Source organism: Abramis brama (assembly GCF_963993115.1).
Source record: "Abramis brama genome assembly, chromosome: 20".
NCBI classification, from domain to species: Eukaryota; Metazoa; Chordata; class Actinopteri; order Cypriniformes; family Leuciscidae; genus Abramis; species Abramis brama.
The window spans coordinates 18,598,427-18,616,009 of NC_139982.1; the positions used below are offsets into that span (position 1 = coordinate 18,598,427).

Genomic DNA, 17,583 nt, shown 5'->3' on the forward strand with positions numbered 1-17,583 from the left:
TTGGACAAACAATAAAAATATTGTGATATGCACCTTGTCTTTGTTCTATTCACACATCACATCTCTTATTTAATCTCAAGCTCTTCACTGAAAATGTTGTCTCCTTGGCAAACATGACACAGACAGATAGATGGATGGATGGATGGATGGATGGATGGATGGATGGATGGATGGATGGATGGATGGATGGATGGATGGATAGATAGATAGATAGATAGATAGATAGATAGATAGATAGATAGATAGATAGATAGATAGATAGATAGATAGATAGATGAATGGAACATACAGATACCCGATTAGCCTGATAGCTTAGTTTATAAATGCATGCATTATATGCTTACCCTACATTTATTCAGAATAATTTTTAAATGTATTTACGTGTTATTTTTAGTGTTAAATGTCCAAATATTTCAGTTAGCATATTAAAAGAATGTAATAATGTTAAATTATTATTAGATTATTATTGTAATAGTTTATCATGAGATATAAATTCAATTTTATTTATTATGCACTATTAAGCTATACATATTTTAAATTAATATCGTTCGTATGTACAAGTATAATCATGATAGTTAAGAGGGTACTCGATTTCTCATGACACCGGCCATGCTTATATTTTTGGAAACACATGGTGCAATGGCGTCCTCTAGTGTTTATCACAGCATTTACAGATTATTGTTATTGTCAAAGTACTTCCGGGTGCTAATACAGAGACGTGTCTATGGTCTGCAGCTGATCTGTTCATTCATAACTACACTAGTTTTTAATCATGTACCACCAACCCGTACTGAAAAACAGACGGACTCTACTGGAGCGAGCGGAGAAGTTTATCTCCGATATATATTTCACGGACTGCAATCTTAGAGGAAGGTAAGTGCACCTCTGTAACTTACACTGTTCCTCTAATAATGTTTGATATTTAATTATTAGTATTCATGCAAATTCACTTATCAGTTTTAATGTTAAACGAACTATTTGTTCTTAATATGTCTTTAAATAATTAATATTTGTACCTTTTTTCTTGTAAACAAGTTATTGAAGGTTAAAGAAAGACCTTTGACCTTGTTTGGTAGTTTGATATGAGCAGTGTTGTAAACACTCTCATTCACTGCAGACTGTTTGGAGACACTCATCCACTTGAGTCCATCACTGCGTTCCTGTCGGAGAAGAGAATTCCTTATTCAGAGGCAATCCAGCAAAACTTTCAGCCTTGCAACGTTGGTGATGCATTCGGACCCACGTAAGTTGTGTAAATGTTTACTGTCCAATAAACTGTATAGCACTAGTGTATTGACAAAAAATGTTTGGTAGATGGTGGACGTGCTGGTTCAAAGTGGTCTTGAAGATTCCAGAGGCCTGGAGAGAGAAGGAGGTCCATTTGAGATGGGAGAGCGATGGAGAGGGGATGGTGTGGCGGGATCACCAACCAGTACAGGTGTGGAAACCCAAGACCAGATCATGATCTCATGAATGACTTTTAACATTTAAGAGTTCACGCATTGTGAATTATTTTTCAGGGTTTGACCAAAGAAGGTGAGAAGACCAGCTATATTCTGACCGAGTGCTTGAAGGACAGTGAACCTCATGGGTTAGTGGAAATCTAAAGTCTGACTCTAAACTGATATACATTTGCTTCCATTTTCATGTTTTAATCTCATATTTAAGCATTACCCTATACGTGGAACTTGCGTGTAATGGACTTTTTGGAGCCGGACAAGGTTCCCAGATTGCCGCCCCCGACCCAAAGAGGAAGTTCACTCTCCAGAAGGCCGAGCTTGTTGTTTTCAATCGAGATGTTAGGGAGCTTCTCACCGACTTTGAGATGCTTGTGGACATTGTCAAGGTATTTTCACATTGAACTGTGATGTTTAAGGTAGGGTAGGCAATGTTTCTGGAACAAATCGCCTACCCTGCCTTTAAAGTGAACAGTAGAACAAAAATTTAAACATTCCCGGTCTAATTTTTTTGCTATGTTTGCATAGTTACTAGGAGATGGAGAGCAGCGTGGATTCCAGGCCTTGTTTACAGCCAATGAGATGGTGAATCTGTGCGATCCAGCCAATCCTAGTTCATTTGCTGCTGCTCGAAGCCTAGCCCAGAAGTTTTTTGCCCAGAAAAATGGGGAAAGCCAACATGTGGTTCATGCCATGGGCCACTGCCATATTGACTCGGGTAATATTAAATAAGTATTACTTCACTTCGTTATTTTTTTAAATTATGACGCTTTTGGCAGGTGGAAATATACACTAATGTTTAAAAGTTTGGGTCAGATTTTTATATTTCAGTGCAATTATCACTTTATTCAGCAGGTACACATTACATTGATCAAAACTCAGATTTTTTCTCTCAAAAACATTAAACATCATACCGACCCCAAACTTTTGAATGGTAGTGTACATAGGAAATGTTAAATCTTGTTGAATGTGTTCAATCCCGTCCTCAGCTTGGTTGTGGCCGTATGAAGAGACCATCAGGAAGTGTGCTCGCAGCTGGGTCACTGTGATCAAACTGATGGAGAAGAACCCAGAGTTTGTCTTTACATGCTCCCAAGTACGTTTTTGTTACAGATTTTCTTTCTTTTTAGTCACAACAAGAAGGAATTGCCTTCACTTTGGCCATCAGCCAATTGAAAATGCTTAATAAACATACTAAATGTTGGGGTAGTTAAAATGTAAAAAAATAATTTGTAAAAATATTTTTTAGGTTTAGGGTTAAGGGATGAAAAAAATATAATAAGCTCAGTATAAAGCAATAGATGTCAATGAAATGATAAAAACACAGATGTGTTTGTGCAGGCACAACAGTTCCAGTGGGTGAAGAGCGGGTATCCGGGTCTGTTCTCAGAGATCAAGCGCTTTGTGCAGAAAGGCCAGTTTATTCCAGTTGGAGGCACGTGGGTAGAGATGGTAGGACACTGTTGTTTATGTTTCTTCACCGCATAGTTCGCCCAAAAATGAAAATTCTGTCATTAATTACTCACCCTCATGTCATTCCAAACCCGTAAGACCTTCGTTCATCTTCTGAACACAAAATAAAGATATTTTTGATGAAATCCGAGAGCTTTCGGTCCCCTTCATTGACAGCATTGCGCTCACTTTCAAGGCCCGGAAAGGTGAAAATAGTCCATGTGACTACAGTGGTTAAATAAAGGTCTTACGAGTTTGGAACGACATGAGGGTGAGTAATTAATGACAGCATTTTCATTATGGGGCGAACCAACCCTTTAACAAGCTTATTTGGTCTGTTTCTTTGTATCAGGATGGAAACTTGCCATCTGGGGAGTCCATGGTCAGACAATTTCTACACGGCCAGAACTTCTTCAAGGATGAATTTGGACATTACTGTAAAGAGGTACTTCTGTTTGTCTAAAAACAAATAGGTACATTCAGTCCCATAACAATACAGTTTATATTTAGTTTTTTTTAACATCATTATCAGTGTTGAATTTGATGCTGTAACTCATGGTCACACAATCAACCAGGTCTTGAAATCTTTGAAATTTACTGGGAAAGGACAGATTAAGAAAGAAAAACAGTGCATATCTTCACTCCTCCAAGGCTGAGGAGGCCATGAGAACCTGAAAGGAGGGCACATGAGGCTGTATATCTGTCAGACAACCTTGAGATGAGATGAAGTAACAGAGAACAACGACAAGAAATTCATCTTAATTAACCAAACCTTTTAAAAGTGGTGCTGTCATGGGAAATCAAATTTTCCTTAAACTTTGTACCATTAAAACATCCCGCAAGTGTCATAGCTTAAAATGTCTTTCACATGGGAAAATATGGGCAAAGACATTTGCATATGACTCCCGGAACAAGACATTGACCAATAGTTATGCATCATCACACCATAAGCATAAGCTACTGGCGCTCAGTTGCTTGACGGCTGATACCCGTCTATCCATCTTTTTCTTAAAGAGCCTACTGCGTTTTTAGATTATGGGAGGCACTTCCGGTTTGGGGAAGTTCCATTCAAAAAGACTGAGACAAATCATTTCAACTCATTAGGTTGTGCTACAAATAATCCTTATCCGTCAGTTTGACTGAATGTGCTGAAAAAAATGTCCTTTATATATTCTATTATCAGACGTCAGGAGATTAGTATTTTAATGTGACGTGGTATCACAAGAATGGCATCGATGGCAAAAGCTTTTAGTTGCTGCATTCTTTTCCTCCTCATTTTCTCTTTTTAATTGTATTCCGCTGTAACAGTATAAAAAGACAACAAATACTGTGCAATTGTGGTCTGCTCTCCCACTTTAATTTATGATTCATCTCATGAATAATTCACTGGAATGCACTAAGAAGCATCTTACATTCGAATGTAATTGTCTCCCCTTTTCACTTCTAATCCCTGTTAGCAGTGTTTACTGGAAATGTTTCTAAAGCAGGTAAATTTATTGTAATCTATTGTCTGTCAAAATGATGGAAATTACTTTAAAATTGTATCACTCAGTGTTCCTGTTAATGAACATTTTTGATTTAAGGGATAATTCACCCAAAAATTAAAATTCTGTCATAATTTACTCCAACTTCAAGTTGTTCCAAACATGTATAAGTTCTTTCATCTGTTGAACACAAAATAAGATATTTTGAAGAATGTTGGTGATATTTTTTCCCTACTATGGAATTCAATGGCTGCCGTCAACTGTCTGGTTACCAACGTTCTCGTTATACTCAGTTTTTGAAAATGCTTATTGTGTTCATAGAGCGAACCTTTTGCTAATTGTTTACAGTTTAACGGAAGTTACTCCCATAATTTGTGCAAAGCATCATGGGGCTTAGGAAAAAGGTGATACGTTGCAGACAATAAAAACAAGTATTTCCTTAGACTTAATGTACATAAACTATATGATAATTTACTTCCATTGTGTGAATTTGTAATCATACAATCAGTAAAAAGTAACTGTTGTCTAGTCTGATTATGACTGGATATGTATATCTTATACAGTATGCTAGTCACTGTTATAAAAAAAACACTCACTTCATGTACTAATTCACTGTCTACTGTATCTCGCACAGTTCTGGCTGCCAGACACTTTTGGCTACTCTGCACAGCTGCCTCAGATCATGAAAGGATGTGGGATCTCTCGTTTTCTTACTCAGAAGCTGAGCTGGAACCTTGTTAACACATTTCCAGTGGGTGCCTATCACATCTGTACATATGAAAACCCTTATTATGGTTGTTTGTGATGTTCATGATTCCTCTTTCCACCAGCATAACACGTTCTTTTGGGAAGGTATTGATGGGACACCGGTTCTCACTCATTTTCCTCCGGGTAACTCCTATGAGATGAAGGGTAAAGTGGAAGATGTACGTTTTTCATCATGTAACGTATCATTTGCTCCCTCCCTCTAATGAAGGGCCAGCTCATTTCTCCTCCTTTTGACTCAACACAGCTGATTAACACAGTGAAGAACAACAAAGACAAGGGACGAGCCAATCACAGCGCAGCCCTGTTTGGTTTCGGCGACGGGGGCGGGGGCCCAACACAGCTAATGCTTGACCGCCTGCAGCGTGTCCAGGACACCGACTGTCTGCCAAAGTCAGTTTCCTTTTTCACCTATCTGAGGGTGTAGCACAAAAACACCCATTTCCTGCTATTTATACAGACTATAGAAAAATATAAATATTATAATGTACTTATCCTGTGATGCATTCATGACGTTATTCAAAAATACTTACCAGAATGAGTCGTCAGTTTGATGTGAGATTTAATGAACATGATTATGTCATCCAGGGTTCAGATGTCAAGTCCTGATGTCCTGTTCTCTAAGCTGGAAGCGGACTCATCCCTTCTGTGCACATGGGTTGGTGAGCTCTTCCTTGAGCTACATAATGGCACTTACACCACACAAGCAAAGGTGTGTCCATCTTCCGATCCCCCTAATAGTGCACTTTCTAACTGCAATAATTTTCATTGTTGATTTGATAAAGATGCATATAACACGTCAACTTTTTTTGATAGTGAAGATTTTGCATTAAAAACAGTTTTGTTTTACTTTCTAGTCTCTCTGTCGTAAGAGGAAATCTGGCTGATTTTAGTTACTGTACCATTAAGACTTTGTGTAAATGACTTTTGTGTTATGATTGGCTAACCTCCACTTACTGACGTAGTTCACAACATTATTCATCAAGGGAGGTCTGCTGAATAATTACATAGGCGTTGATATATAAGGGAGTTATCATTTGTTAATATGCCAATTGTTCCTACATCAAAACTGTCAGATTCTGATTGATCAGCTTGGTTTTTATTTATGTTCTGAGTCAACTTGGATGGGAAGGCCCCCTTTAATTTGTCGTTTTTTTTCTCTGTAGATAAAATTGGGAAACCGTCAATGTGAAGTTCTGCTTCATGACGTTGAGGTGGCTAGCTGTCTGGCCTTGTGTAAAAGAGATAGCTTCAAATATCCAGCATGCAAACTTCAAGAACTGTGGAGGCAAGTGCTCAAACATTAAATGTTCTGATGATAAGAGCATAGCTGAAATCTCAAGTGGCTCTCTGCATGTCTTAATTTCAGATTGCTTCTACTCAATCAGTTCCATGATGTGATTCCTGGCAGCTGTATTGAGATGGTTGTTGAGGATGCTTTACAGTACTATGATGGTAAACCATCTGCCTTTAACATGTTCTGCATATTTTATAGGGATGCACAATGTTAATTTTAATGTTATCGGGCTGTGGCCGATATATTAAAGCCGATAAATAATAGATTATTTCCTTCTGCTGAGACACTTCAGATGTCCATCATGTTCGCCATTATTGTTTTTAATTGCTTGAAATATGATTGGAATCACTTCGATAAGCAAAATACAGTTAATGCAACATGTTCAGCGCAAGTCCAGTGTGTATAGGCTACATAAAATTATAGTAAGAACATCATTATAATTGTGTGCTTGGTACATGGCTTTTAATAGTGAGACTTTTGTTTTTGTAATCAGGCTCTCAAAAATTATATAAAAAGTTTATTAATTTAGATTTATCGGCCAATATATCGGTTATCGGCTTTCAAATATAAAGAAGAATTGATTATCGATAGCAACCAAAATTTTCATATCAGTTGCATCCCTAATATTTAGTTCTAAAGTTCAGTTTTAATATTACAATTAGTAATGTTAAAGAGATGCTTGATAATTCTGGCATCATTTACTCAACTTCATTTTGTTCCAACTCTGTGTTATTGTCTTTTTTCAGTGGAACACAAAATAATTATTTTCCATACAATTAAAGTGAATTGGGCTTGTCTGTGTCTAGCTTTTAAAAAAACTCATAAAAGTACTAAAACATTTATATGATAGCTTTGTGTGTTAAATGTTGAAATTGATGTCATTTTCTGAAATTTGTGACCTTTGGCATAGCTCTCAAATCTCATTCACATTTCTGCATGTTCATATTTGAGGCAGCATGTGAGGCAAACTAGTGCATGTCCTCACATGGCATATTTGAACACTTCAACAAGATTTGATATATGATTAGATATGATTTACCAAACAAATCCTTTGATGCACAAAAAAAGATTGACTTTGCCTCAACAGATTGTGTGAATGGAAAACTGGATTCAGCGGCAGACCAATCCCATTGCACATCTTCTCAAATGTTGTTTTAGTCATCCTGAAATGCCTGAGCCAAAGCTTGTCATCAAAATGAGTTATTATTACCCCCTAGAACTCTCACATCATCCGATTATGTCTGGTTTGGAGCAAAATGAAGATGAGTAAACTATGCCAAAAAACTGAAATATACGACCCGTTAACTTTTATCATTTTATCAAGTATGACAAAGCTAACATAAGTGATATTATCTTGATGAAGATCACGATGAGCATAACCTAATGAACTTTGTTTTCAGAGATACGCACCGCAGGGTCTAGACTACTTCTTGCTGCTTGTGAATCACTGGGATCATCTCCTGACAAGGCTGTAGGATCAAGCACAGCTGTACTGAATACTTTACCCTGGGAGAGAACTGAAGTCATATCACTGCCAGGGGAGGGCACTAAAATAAGATTAGGTACTTCCCACTAACAAAGCATAGCATTGTTCAGATGACCTTCTTTTGGGTAAACCTCAAAGATATCTTCTATTCATATCTAATGACAAGGTAAGATTTTATTAAAGTACAGAAAGGCTCATTGAAGCACATCCTCTATTATATCACGTTTCCACAGCCTTGGTGAGAGTACCTAGCGTGGGCGTAGCTCAAGTCACCGAGATGCCTGAGCCTATAGAGCCTACAGTCTCCGTCACAATGATGGTACTTAATTCCCTAAATTTTCTTCATCCCACACATTTTCGTCATTCAGTGGTTGCTCTTTGTGATACAGGTCGATGGGACCATTATGATGGAGAATGGCCTTTTGAAGGCCACAATTGACCAAAAAGGTCGATTGATGTCCCTGTATTTAGTCCAAACAAACAGGTGAGTCATAATGTAGGCCTTCAAGCAGAGTGCACAATCTTGTAGGGTTGTTTATAGAACTTACTGCAAGCAACTATGTTATGACTTCAGGGAAACCATTTCTGAGGGTGGCTTTGGAAACCAGTTTTCTTTGTTCGATGATGTGCCTCTGTATTGGGATGCTTGGGATGTGATGGACTACCACCTTCAGACAAGGTGAGCATGTTTCTTGTTACATCAGTGGGTGGGATCGGATTTGTATGAACCCAGCTTCGAACTCCGTGTGAACCCAAGTTAATGTCATAACAATGATGGCAATAAATCTACTTTCCCAGGAAGCCTGTAATTGAGCTTGTCGAGCCGGCTAAGGTAGTGAGATCTGGGGGGGTTCAGGGCAGCGTCTCCTTTTCGCTAAGGATCAGCGGAAATAGCACCATAAGACAGGAGATTATTCTGGATGCTTGCTGCCCCTATATTAAATTCAATACGCAGGTGAGGAATGATGAATTACAACTAAGTTTGTCATCTTATGCTTGATATTTAATCACCCAGCTGTTCAAGAAACTCTGTAAAGCGTAATGGATATCTTGTTTCCAGGTGGACTGGGAAGAGGCACATAAGTTTCTGAAGGTGGAGTTCCCCGTACAGGTGCGCAGCCCAAACGCTACCTATGAGATCCAATTTGGACACTTGCAGAGGCCCACTCATAGAAACACCTCCTGGGACTGGGCTCGCTTTGAGGTACTGCAAACTTGGTTTATTTTCTGGTATTAGAAGTATAGCCCCTATCTTTCTGAATGGCCAAAAACTGGTCCTATTCTAAATGTTGCATTCAATCCTAGCAGTCTTCCTCAAGAGTCCACATTCTGGCGACATTGCAGTAGTAGATTGTCGAGTAGTAATCTGCCGTGAAGTCCTCAGTGGCGGGCTTGGAAAAAGGGCACAATGAGGGAGCATTGTGGCTATTAATACCCCTTTTCCACCAAGGCAGTGCTGGAGCCGGTTTGGAGCTGGTGCCTACTCGCGAACCAGTTCTTTGTGTTTCGACAGCAAAAGAACCGGTTCTCGGCCAGGAAAATTGGTTCCAAAGCGGCACCAACTCTTTGCTGGACTAGAACCATTCTTTTACCACGTCATGCTTACGTCGGGGGCTGGGTTATTGTCGAACTTATTCTCGAACGTAACCTCCGTCTATAGTAATCCAGACGAGCAGCACAAATGTGTTCTAAACGTCTTCTTCTGACCCCAATATAGGATCGCAAAGCCAGGAGAAACATTTGCAGAAAGACGATGTAGTCCACCATTGTAATTGTTATGCTTGAAGTTGGCGCAAGCGTTTCTGGGAAAGCTAAGACGTATGGCAACGTACACAGTGACGTAACAACGTCATTCGCTGGGCTCTCTAGTCAGTGGAAAAACAAACAGGTTCTGAGAAGGTTCGCAAGTTGAACCAACTTTGAACCAGCACCAGTTCCGAACCAGTTATTTTTTTGGTAGAAAAGGGGTATAAGAGGTGCTCATGAGCACCCTTTAGAAACATGAAATTATAAATGGGACACCTAACAGTCTTGTTGGCCTTGTGTGAGAATAGGCTACAAGATGCCCAAGATCACGTCAAGTACTTTGTTTGGGACTCTATTTGCCAAGTGTACATTTCAGTAACCTGTTCAAGCACCAATAAAATCGACCAAAAATAATTCAAGGTAAACCTTGAATCTTTGGCTCAAATCAGGCTAAAAACAGCCTATTTCTGGTTGGTCCAATGAAAGCACTTGCATGTTCAAAACCAAAAGGACCATGTCTTTCCCAATGGGATATTGAGAACAGGCGCGCTCAACTCCCAAAACGTTTATGGGTGCGAGTAATAAAGAAGTTATCAAAAACAAAGATGAAAAACCGCACTCTCAAAGTATAATTCACGTATTAATATTTAAGTATTAACATGGTTACAATAAATCTATGAAATTATACTTTGAGAGTGCGGTTTTTCATCTTTGTTTCCCAATGGGATGACTGATTCTTTTAATTTGAAGATAGGACTTTGCTTCCTACAAACCCAGCATGGGTTTCTCAGCAGCTGCCATCTCTCCTCTTTTATAATGTCTGTGGTTAAATGTTCTCTTGGAGAATATTACGTTATTTCTATGATTTATTTAATAGGTGTGGGGACACAAATGGGCTGATCTGTCTGAGCATGGCTTTGGCGTGGCTCTTCTTAATGACTCCAAATACGGCTACTCGGTCCATGAAAACATCATGACCTTGTCCCTGTAAGCTACCCATGCAGAATGAACAAACATGGCAGTATTTTTCTCACACAAATACAGACAGGTCATTAAGATGTTTTGCTAACACCACTGTTTTTTTCCCACAGATTGCGGGCTCCAAAAGCGCCAGATGCCAATGCAGATATGGGGCGTCATAATTTTACCTACGCATTAATGCCACATACAGGTTGGTACATCTCAAATCTAAACTATTAAGGTGATGATACACAGGGCAACTTTTTGAGCAATGTTGCCTTCAACGGGCAACCAGATGAGACACAGGGCCCATGACCGATCTAAATTATCCAGATAGAAATTTATTGGCCATTTTCAATGGGAAAGTGCCTAAGCAACAATCGCTCGGCAAGATTGCCCAGCAACATTACTCGAAAAGTTGCCCTGTGTATCATCACCATTAGAAGTAATTTACAGTCAACCATTAATAAAATCATTGTCTGAAAAGGCCCCTTCCAGGAAGCTTCAGTTATCCAGTATGCCTACAACCTGAACTTCCCGCTCCGTGTCTATCATGGTGCTATTTCTGAACCCTTGAGTGCGTTCTCTGTTAATTCGCCTGCCGTCATCCTGGAGACCATAAAACAGGTGCCTGTTCATGAAATGACCTGACGGTAACCTTTCCTAACAGATTTTGCCCACTGTGTCAGCACAAACTCAGTTTCCTTTTTTCTCACAGGCGGAAGAGAGAGAGAATGCCCTTCTTATTCGCCTCTATGAGTCTCACGGAAGCAGTGTGACTGCAACTTTGTCAACTTCCCTTCAAGTGAAAGAAGCCTGGCAGTGAGTAAACAGTGAACACTAACCTTCTGTTGTTGTATTGTCAAGAACACTAATAAATAACTTACTGCCTTTATAGTTGTGATCTCCTGGAGCGTCCTGATCCCAGCATTCCTGTGTCAAAGACCACCTCTGGAATATCCTTAACGTTCAAACCCTTTCAGATCAGATCTCTCCTCTTAATTATACAGTGAATCATTTCAATCCGTATCAGTTATGACGCAGGTACTGAAATCCCTTGTAAGTCCCTGAGTAGCTGCCATCACTTTTGGAAAATTTACAGTTGCGCACACACATTTTCACCTTTTCAAAAGTTTTTTTCACTTAAGTTTAATTATTTGTTTAATTAAATAAATTTCAATGTTTGATTTACAATGTATTGTTCCTGTTATTATTTCGTCTCAACTCTCTTACCATTGAAGTGATATTTTGGAAAGAAAAGGCAAGATGGTCGATTAAACATTAGAATTTAAGGAAATGTTTTTTAATATATTTCAGGTATTTTTTTGTATACATATTTTATGTTAAAAATAGATTATGAAGTTTTTACTGAATACAAAAGGTCTAAGTGGTCCATTACAGTAGTTTCATCTCCTTTTGAAAAGTATACAGATTTAAGTCATCATCTTGAACGGCCTCGTCTTGTGCCACTACTTCTCCTCTGTGGCTTTGCTACAAAAGAATCGAGAGAAAGACTGAATCAGCTACCCAAGACGCCACAACTCACTGAGCACAGTCGGCTTCTGTATTAAAAGGCCACGACTGAATTCATACCTTTTGTTGCACTTTCCTTGCAGGTGACGGAATTCCTTTTAGTTTTAATCACTTCCTCCACATGTTGGCCTTTGATTTTGTTAGTCCCAGTCCTTGGAGGAACTTAAAAAAGGACAACATTGCAGTGAAATCATTGTATAATACTTAAAGTAAAAATACAAATGTAGAATGTAAGATTCTAACCTTTTGAGCTTCTCTTTCCTTGTTTTTTCGACTTCTCATCTGCAGGTTCTGTACTGACCCTCTTTGTGTCTTTTTTCTGCCTTTTTGAACCACCTTGTGCTTTAGAGGTTGCACTTTCTTTCTTTACCTTTATGTTGTCCTTTTTCTTGGCAGGCTTTTCTATTGCAATGCTCTCGGTGTGAGTCTTTTTGGCTTTCTAGAGTGAAGCAGACGTTTAATGTTCTTGTATCAGTTCATGAACCCAAGTTAAAAATAAAAATAAAAATGAACTGCTTTTCACCTTTGAATCAGTATAATCGTGATCTTTCTGTATTTTCCACATATTTTTGCGAGATTTGGCACCTAATGGAAAATATTTTTTAGTTATAAATGACTAAAATTCTTAGGAATAAATCATCTGTTTAAATTACAGAGTGGTTTTACCTTTGGGCACCATAGGACCAGGATCCCCCTGAAACAAAGCATTTAAATAAAATTTTACTTAATGGTTTCCAGGTTTAGAAATATGATTTTACAAAGATTTACGTACTTTGAACCAAATTGTCCGTCCATTGTGGTCAGTTAATGAGTTCATTCCATCCACAGAGTAGCACTGCATCCAGGCTTGTAGCACAGAATATTCAGCTTTTGCTGGTGTATAGCCATTTTCACCTAATTATATAAAAATGAAGTAAAAAATCAGTTGCACGAATACCGATCTGAAGCTAAAAAGGCAATTTCCCTGACACTACGACTACAAATCTGAGATAACATGTTATTCAGAATGTGATGGGTATGCATGTACCGTTACCGTCATACACAGCTGTGCAAAATAGCAGATGATAAATTAATATATCACAATTAAATGCAGTGTGTAAACCAACCCAATTTCACCACCTCCAAGGGAACAGTGTGACACAAAGAAAGGAGGTCTGGGGTCTCAACCTTCACCCCCTTCTTTCCAGCAGTGTCTGTTGTCTGGATGAAACCGAACAGAGCCATGATTAATGCCAAACAAAGTGCCTATTAATGCACTGACTATAGGGTCAGATTCTTCACCTCTAAAACTGTAATAACCTTTTTGATCTCCTTTTTATCCTCATTTTTCAGCTCAATTCCCTCTAGAACTGTCCGTGCCTTCACAAATGGTGGGATTTGTAATCTGAAAAGGATGTGTGGGGAAAACAATCAGTTCATTTTTCTCATAATCAGATTTAGACAGTAGGCCATCAAAGAGAGGAATATTTCAATGGTTTAATGTACAATTAAGTTAAAAAAGGGGGATTTTTCAAATAGACAACATGGTTTTATTCTCAAAGTTGAGATGCACAATTTAGTTTGAATGTAGAAAACATTGTAAAGGGAGTTACCTGAACAAAATCTCTGCTCGAAGATAGTTCCCAATCCCGTTGAAATACTTCTGATTTAAGAGAGCCTCACAGATGGGTTTGTCAAATGCCTTGTCTGACAGATTTGAAAGAACATTCTCCCTGAAATATTTTAACACACATATAATAATAAGTTATCAACCCATTGCATCGTAAACAGGCCCTTTCATATTAATCGCATCTCCACCGACAGTAGCATCAAACTACCAAACCAGTGTCACGTTGTGCCTGTGAGTAACCTTACCTGCCAATTTCCATGTAACTAACGTTACAGAGATTAATTGAGTTGTAAGTTACACTACAATGTCTTAGACATATCATGAAATATGCTTGGCATAAAATATGTCTAGGGCTGGGTTGAAAATAACATTTTCTCGATTTGAATCGTTTCTTATCTTGCTGGACCGATTGAAACTGAAATCCCATGAATTGATCTTTTATGAACAAAAATATTGTTTGTAGCGCTCCTCCCATCCAAATCTTAATAATCTTTGTTACTTTTTAGGCTATGAAACAAAGTCTCAGCTTTCAAATTCGGTCCATTTTATTACGAAATTCAAATGAACAGGGCATTAAATTGAAAAATAAAGTTACAAAACCTTAAAAATACAACACACTATACATCTAAAGTGACAACATTATGCTAAATGATGACTAAAACGAAATTTATAGCTCTTACTTAAGTTACCTTTTCCCCTGAGAACTCCCGCTTGACCGTTAAAGCAAAATGAGGCGCATGCGTAGAGTACTCCAAAACTCCGCGCACGCAAATGATGACGCAGTTATTAACATCGTAAATCTAGCCATTTTTTTCATATTTAAATTTCTTTTTTATTTGATGTACATTTAAACGCTATAATTGTTATATTACACTTGTATTAAATTACAAAAAAATAACAAGTAATAAAAAAATAACGTGTGCGGGTGATTATAATAAGGCTGTTATTGAGTAAATGTTTGAGGGGGAAAAAATTATTCTGACTGCTGTGATCAGTCACTCTATTTTTTGGGAAGACATTTGTACAAAAGTGGACAACATGCAGAAATGAATGTGTTTTTTTCTGTAAGGGTTTAAAAATCATCTAACACATTTTAAATGATGGATACAAAATATAGTTTTGTTATGCTATGCTGTTCCATCCACTTTTGCATTTTGTCTAAATGCAAGGCTACTGTACGGTTGGAAATGTATTTTCTTGCATTTGAAATATATTTTGGTATGAAGGTTGAAACAAAATATATTTTCACTTTCAAAAATATATTTAACCAGAACTTCACTGTTTACAACATATTTTTATAATATATTTAAAATATATTTTGGCCAGGAATTTTTTTTCCCCGTATGAGTACTGTGTACACTTCCTGCTATCTTACTAGAAACCTAGCTAAATCTTTTATGCTAATTTCTGATATACGTTTAATGTGTACAATATGATTATTAGAGTTCAGTGAATCCCTCACCTAAAGCTCTCGTACTCAGACATGACGCAAGGCCCTCTGTCTTTTTGCCACGTTCTATTTGCTTGCCAGCTGCCGAATCTGCGTGTGTCCACAAAACTCAGCACCCTGCGTGGCCTCTCATTAGTGTAGAACCGCAGGTGGGCATGTTTTGGAAGATCGTCTTCTGAGGTGAAGCGGAAAAACCCTGACATCCCAAATCGGAAAACCACATCCATCGGATGCTGAGACTGATGTTTAACGACCTTGCGTTTACTGTCACCATCATTTTTGAAGGGTGTGAGTGTGAGTATGACCTCTTTTCCTCTGGACTGGGCTTTGATGACGTAGGCATCGCAGCAGAATGGGACCTCAGGATTTTTATTGACTTCAGATTTCTCTACGGCTCCAGTAAACACAAGCCCTTCACACATCCTGTTGACAAACAGGCTAGCCAAATGAAGCTCAGGACCCTCCGGCATTTTCGAACATGAAAGGAAGATATAGTCTGTGGAAAAACCTAAACATAAGGGGTTCAGATGTTGTTACACAAGCGACTTTCCACAATCAGGTTCAAATTAGGACCTAAAACTCTTAGTCGTCACAATGAAATCAAAATCTGCAATTCTTTTTTTTAAATGTAACATTACAGTAGTTATTATAAATGATTCATCCGTGCACATCATTATTTTTTATTCATGTGCCCTTAAAATCCTTAAAGCAACACCAAAGCACTTTTCCTCTTCGGTCCCCCTACAGGTTGGAAGTGGAATCGTCCATTACCGCTGTCGTAAATAACGATGTCCACAGACAAGGTAGAGTATGTTGCATGATTTTATTAAAGTATGATGTTTTGCGACATCAGAAACGAAGAAAAACAAAATAATGACATTATAACGCTTGCCGTAAAACAAGTCAAATTTGTAGCTTCTTGCTCATTCGAACTACAGATCCGCTACCCGATCTGGCAAATTTGCATAGTGCGGTTATAGCGGATAGAGGGCCGCAAAGCGAATGCAGAAGTGCCGTTCACCCTGTTACGAGTTGATGAACCACTGAAACGATTTTGGAAACATTATTTTAAGGTACAAAAGAATCTTTGGTGTTGCTTTAATCAAAATAACTCTCCCTCTTGCAGTCTTCTCTTCTCTGATGACGCGTTTACTGGCACGAGGGCGGGGCAACCTGTCAATCACACGAGATCGACCAATAGCAAACCACAACTATCCGATCAAGTCTGCCCTGCTACATCTTTCTTGTTCAAGTAGCTGTTTCACTCGGATATAGCCTATGTCACAACAGGGAAGAAAAGACTATTGTAACTTCCGCTTCATTGACTTTAACAATTTAGGCCTATCTTTTTTTTTTTTTTTAACAAATGATCAGTGAAATTAGGTGATTAACCTTCAGAAAACGAAGAATCAGATTTTAAGTCAAACTAAATTGTTTTCACAGTCAAACTAATTTGCTTTATTTCTTAGTTGGTTTTGTTGTTCTTCTTTTTGCAGCCAAAACCAGAACTTGTCTAAAAATGTCTAAATATCCTGATGTCTGTGTTTTTGCAATTTTCTTAGGGACAAACGGGAATACTTTTGACCAAATGGGTAATGGAGTGGAAGATTTAGCCTAAATGAAGCATGTACGCACTAACATGTAATCAAATATTTCCGATAAATTAATGAATAATATATATATAGCCTATATATATAGGCCTATATTTTTATTTTATTTTTTAAGCTCGGCACATTCAGTCGCCGCTATAATCTGTGAAAAGTTCATAAAAAAACTAACGATTTACATCCTGCCATTTGTCAACAGTTTCAAGAAATGTTTTTGATAAACGGTGGAGAAATAATTTAGTAACGGCTATTTGTGCCTCTAATTCTTAAAATAGTTCAACTGGACTGCTTGATGTTTATTGTACTCTAATGTAGAGCGTCTGGTAAGCGTGCTGTGCTAGTTTACAATCCTTTCCTGATGTTGAACTTTGCGGTTATGAAAGTCTGCCATAAGCGCTAAGCAACTAGTAACGTTACATGCCTTAGATGCATGTTTAGATGCTACATATGCAAAGTTCACGAATTGTCGCTTTGCAACGTGTGCTCCCGAATAGCCAGCAAGATCATAATCAGTAAATCACTGGTTAAATTCAATGAATCGTGCACCAACTCACCTTTGCTCTTGATGTATGTTATATAATAATGGAAACTCGCGCGCCGCGGTGTGCTAATGTTTATGAAACGGGACACGGGAGGATCATGGGAGTTGTAGTTTATTTCCAGTTCTTCAATTCTGAAGATTTCCAACTGGTCTGAATAGATATTCTCAATGCCAGGGGAAATAAATAAAATATCTG

General features: G+C 38.2%; 2 protein-coding genes across 3 annotated transcripts; one reads left to right on the forward strand and one right to left on the reverse strand.

The window, feature by feature from the left end:
- The first annotated feature begins 664 nt into the window (after window positions 1-664).
- On the forward strand, window positions 665-11,841 carry man2c1 (mannosidase, alpha, class 2C, member 1). The gene is made up of 26 exons (XM_084094508.1): window positions 665-873; window positions 1,118-1,243; window positions 1,315-1,438; window positions 1,521-1,591; window positions 1,669-1,846; window positions 1,986-2,175; window positions 2,447-2,553; window positions 2,799-2,909; window positions 3,262-3,354; window positions 5,028-5,144; window positions 5,224-5,319; window positions 5,406-5,551; window positions 5,747-5,870; window positions 6,325-6,446; window positions 6,528-6,613; window positions 7,856-8,017; window positions 8,175-8,260; window positions 8,331-8,425; window positions 8,516-8,620; window positions 8,740-8,896; window positions 9,002-9,145; window positions 10,565-10,674; window positions 10,779-10,858; window positions 11,135-11,274; window positions 11,366-11,469; window positions 11,546-11,841. Exons 1-26 carry the CDS (start codon window positions 773-775, stop codon window positions 11,658-11,660), a joined length of 3,090 nt encoding a protein of 1,029 aa, XP_083950634.1. The 5' UTR covers window positions 665-772; the 3' UTR covers window positions 11,661-11,841.
- Window positions 11,842-11,928: 87 nt separating this feature from the next.
- Window positions 11,929-17,576, reverse strand: neil1 (nei-like DNA glycosylase 1). Of its 2 annotated transcripts, none has more exons than XM_084094521.1 (11): window positions 17,401-17,576; window positions 15,252-15,747; window positions 13,773-13,892; window positions 13,480-13,564; window positions 13,287-13,380; window positions 12,953-13,074; window positions 12,847-12,874; window positions 12,704-12,765; window positions 12,424-12,619; window positions 12,241-12,342; window positions 11,929-12,138 (listed from the first exon to the last, which is right to left on the reverse strand). In XM_084094521.1, the coding sequence occupies exons 2-11, from the start codon at window positions 15,707-15,709 to the stop codon at window positions 12,089-12,091; spliced, it is 1,317 nt and encodes a 438-aa protein (XP_083950647.1). In that variant the 5' UTR covers window positions 15,710-15,747; window positions 17,401-17,576; the 3' UTR covers window positions 11,929-12,088. The 2 variants fall into 2 exon arrangements, with proteins under 2 accessions (XP_083950647.1, XP_083950646.1); XM_084094520.1 differs by having other exon boundaries at window positions 13,462-13,564.
- Between the last annotated feature and the right edge of the window lie 7 nt (window positions 17,577-17,583).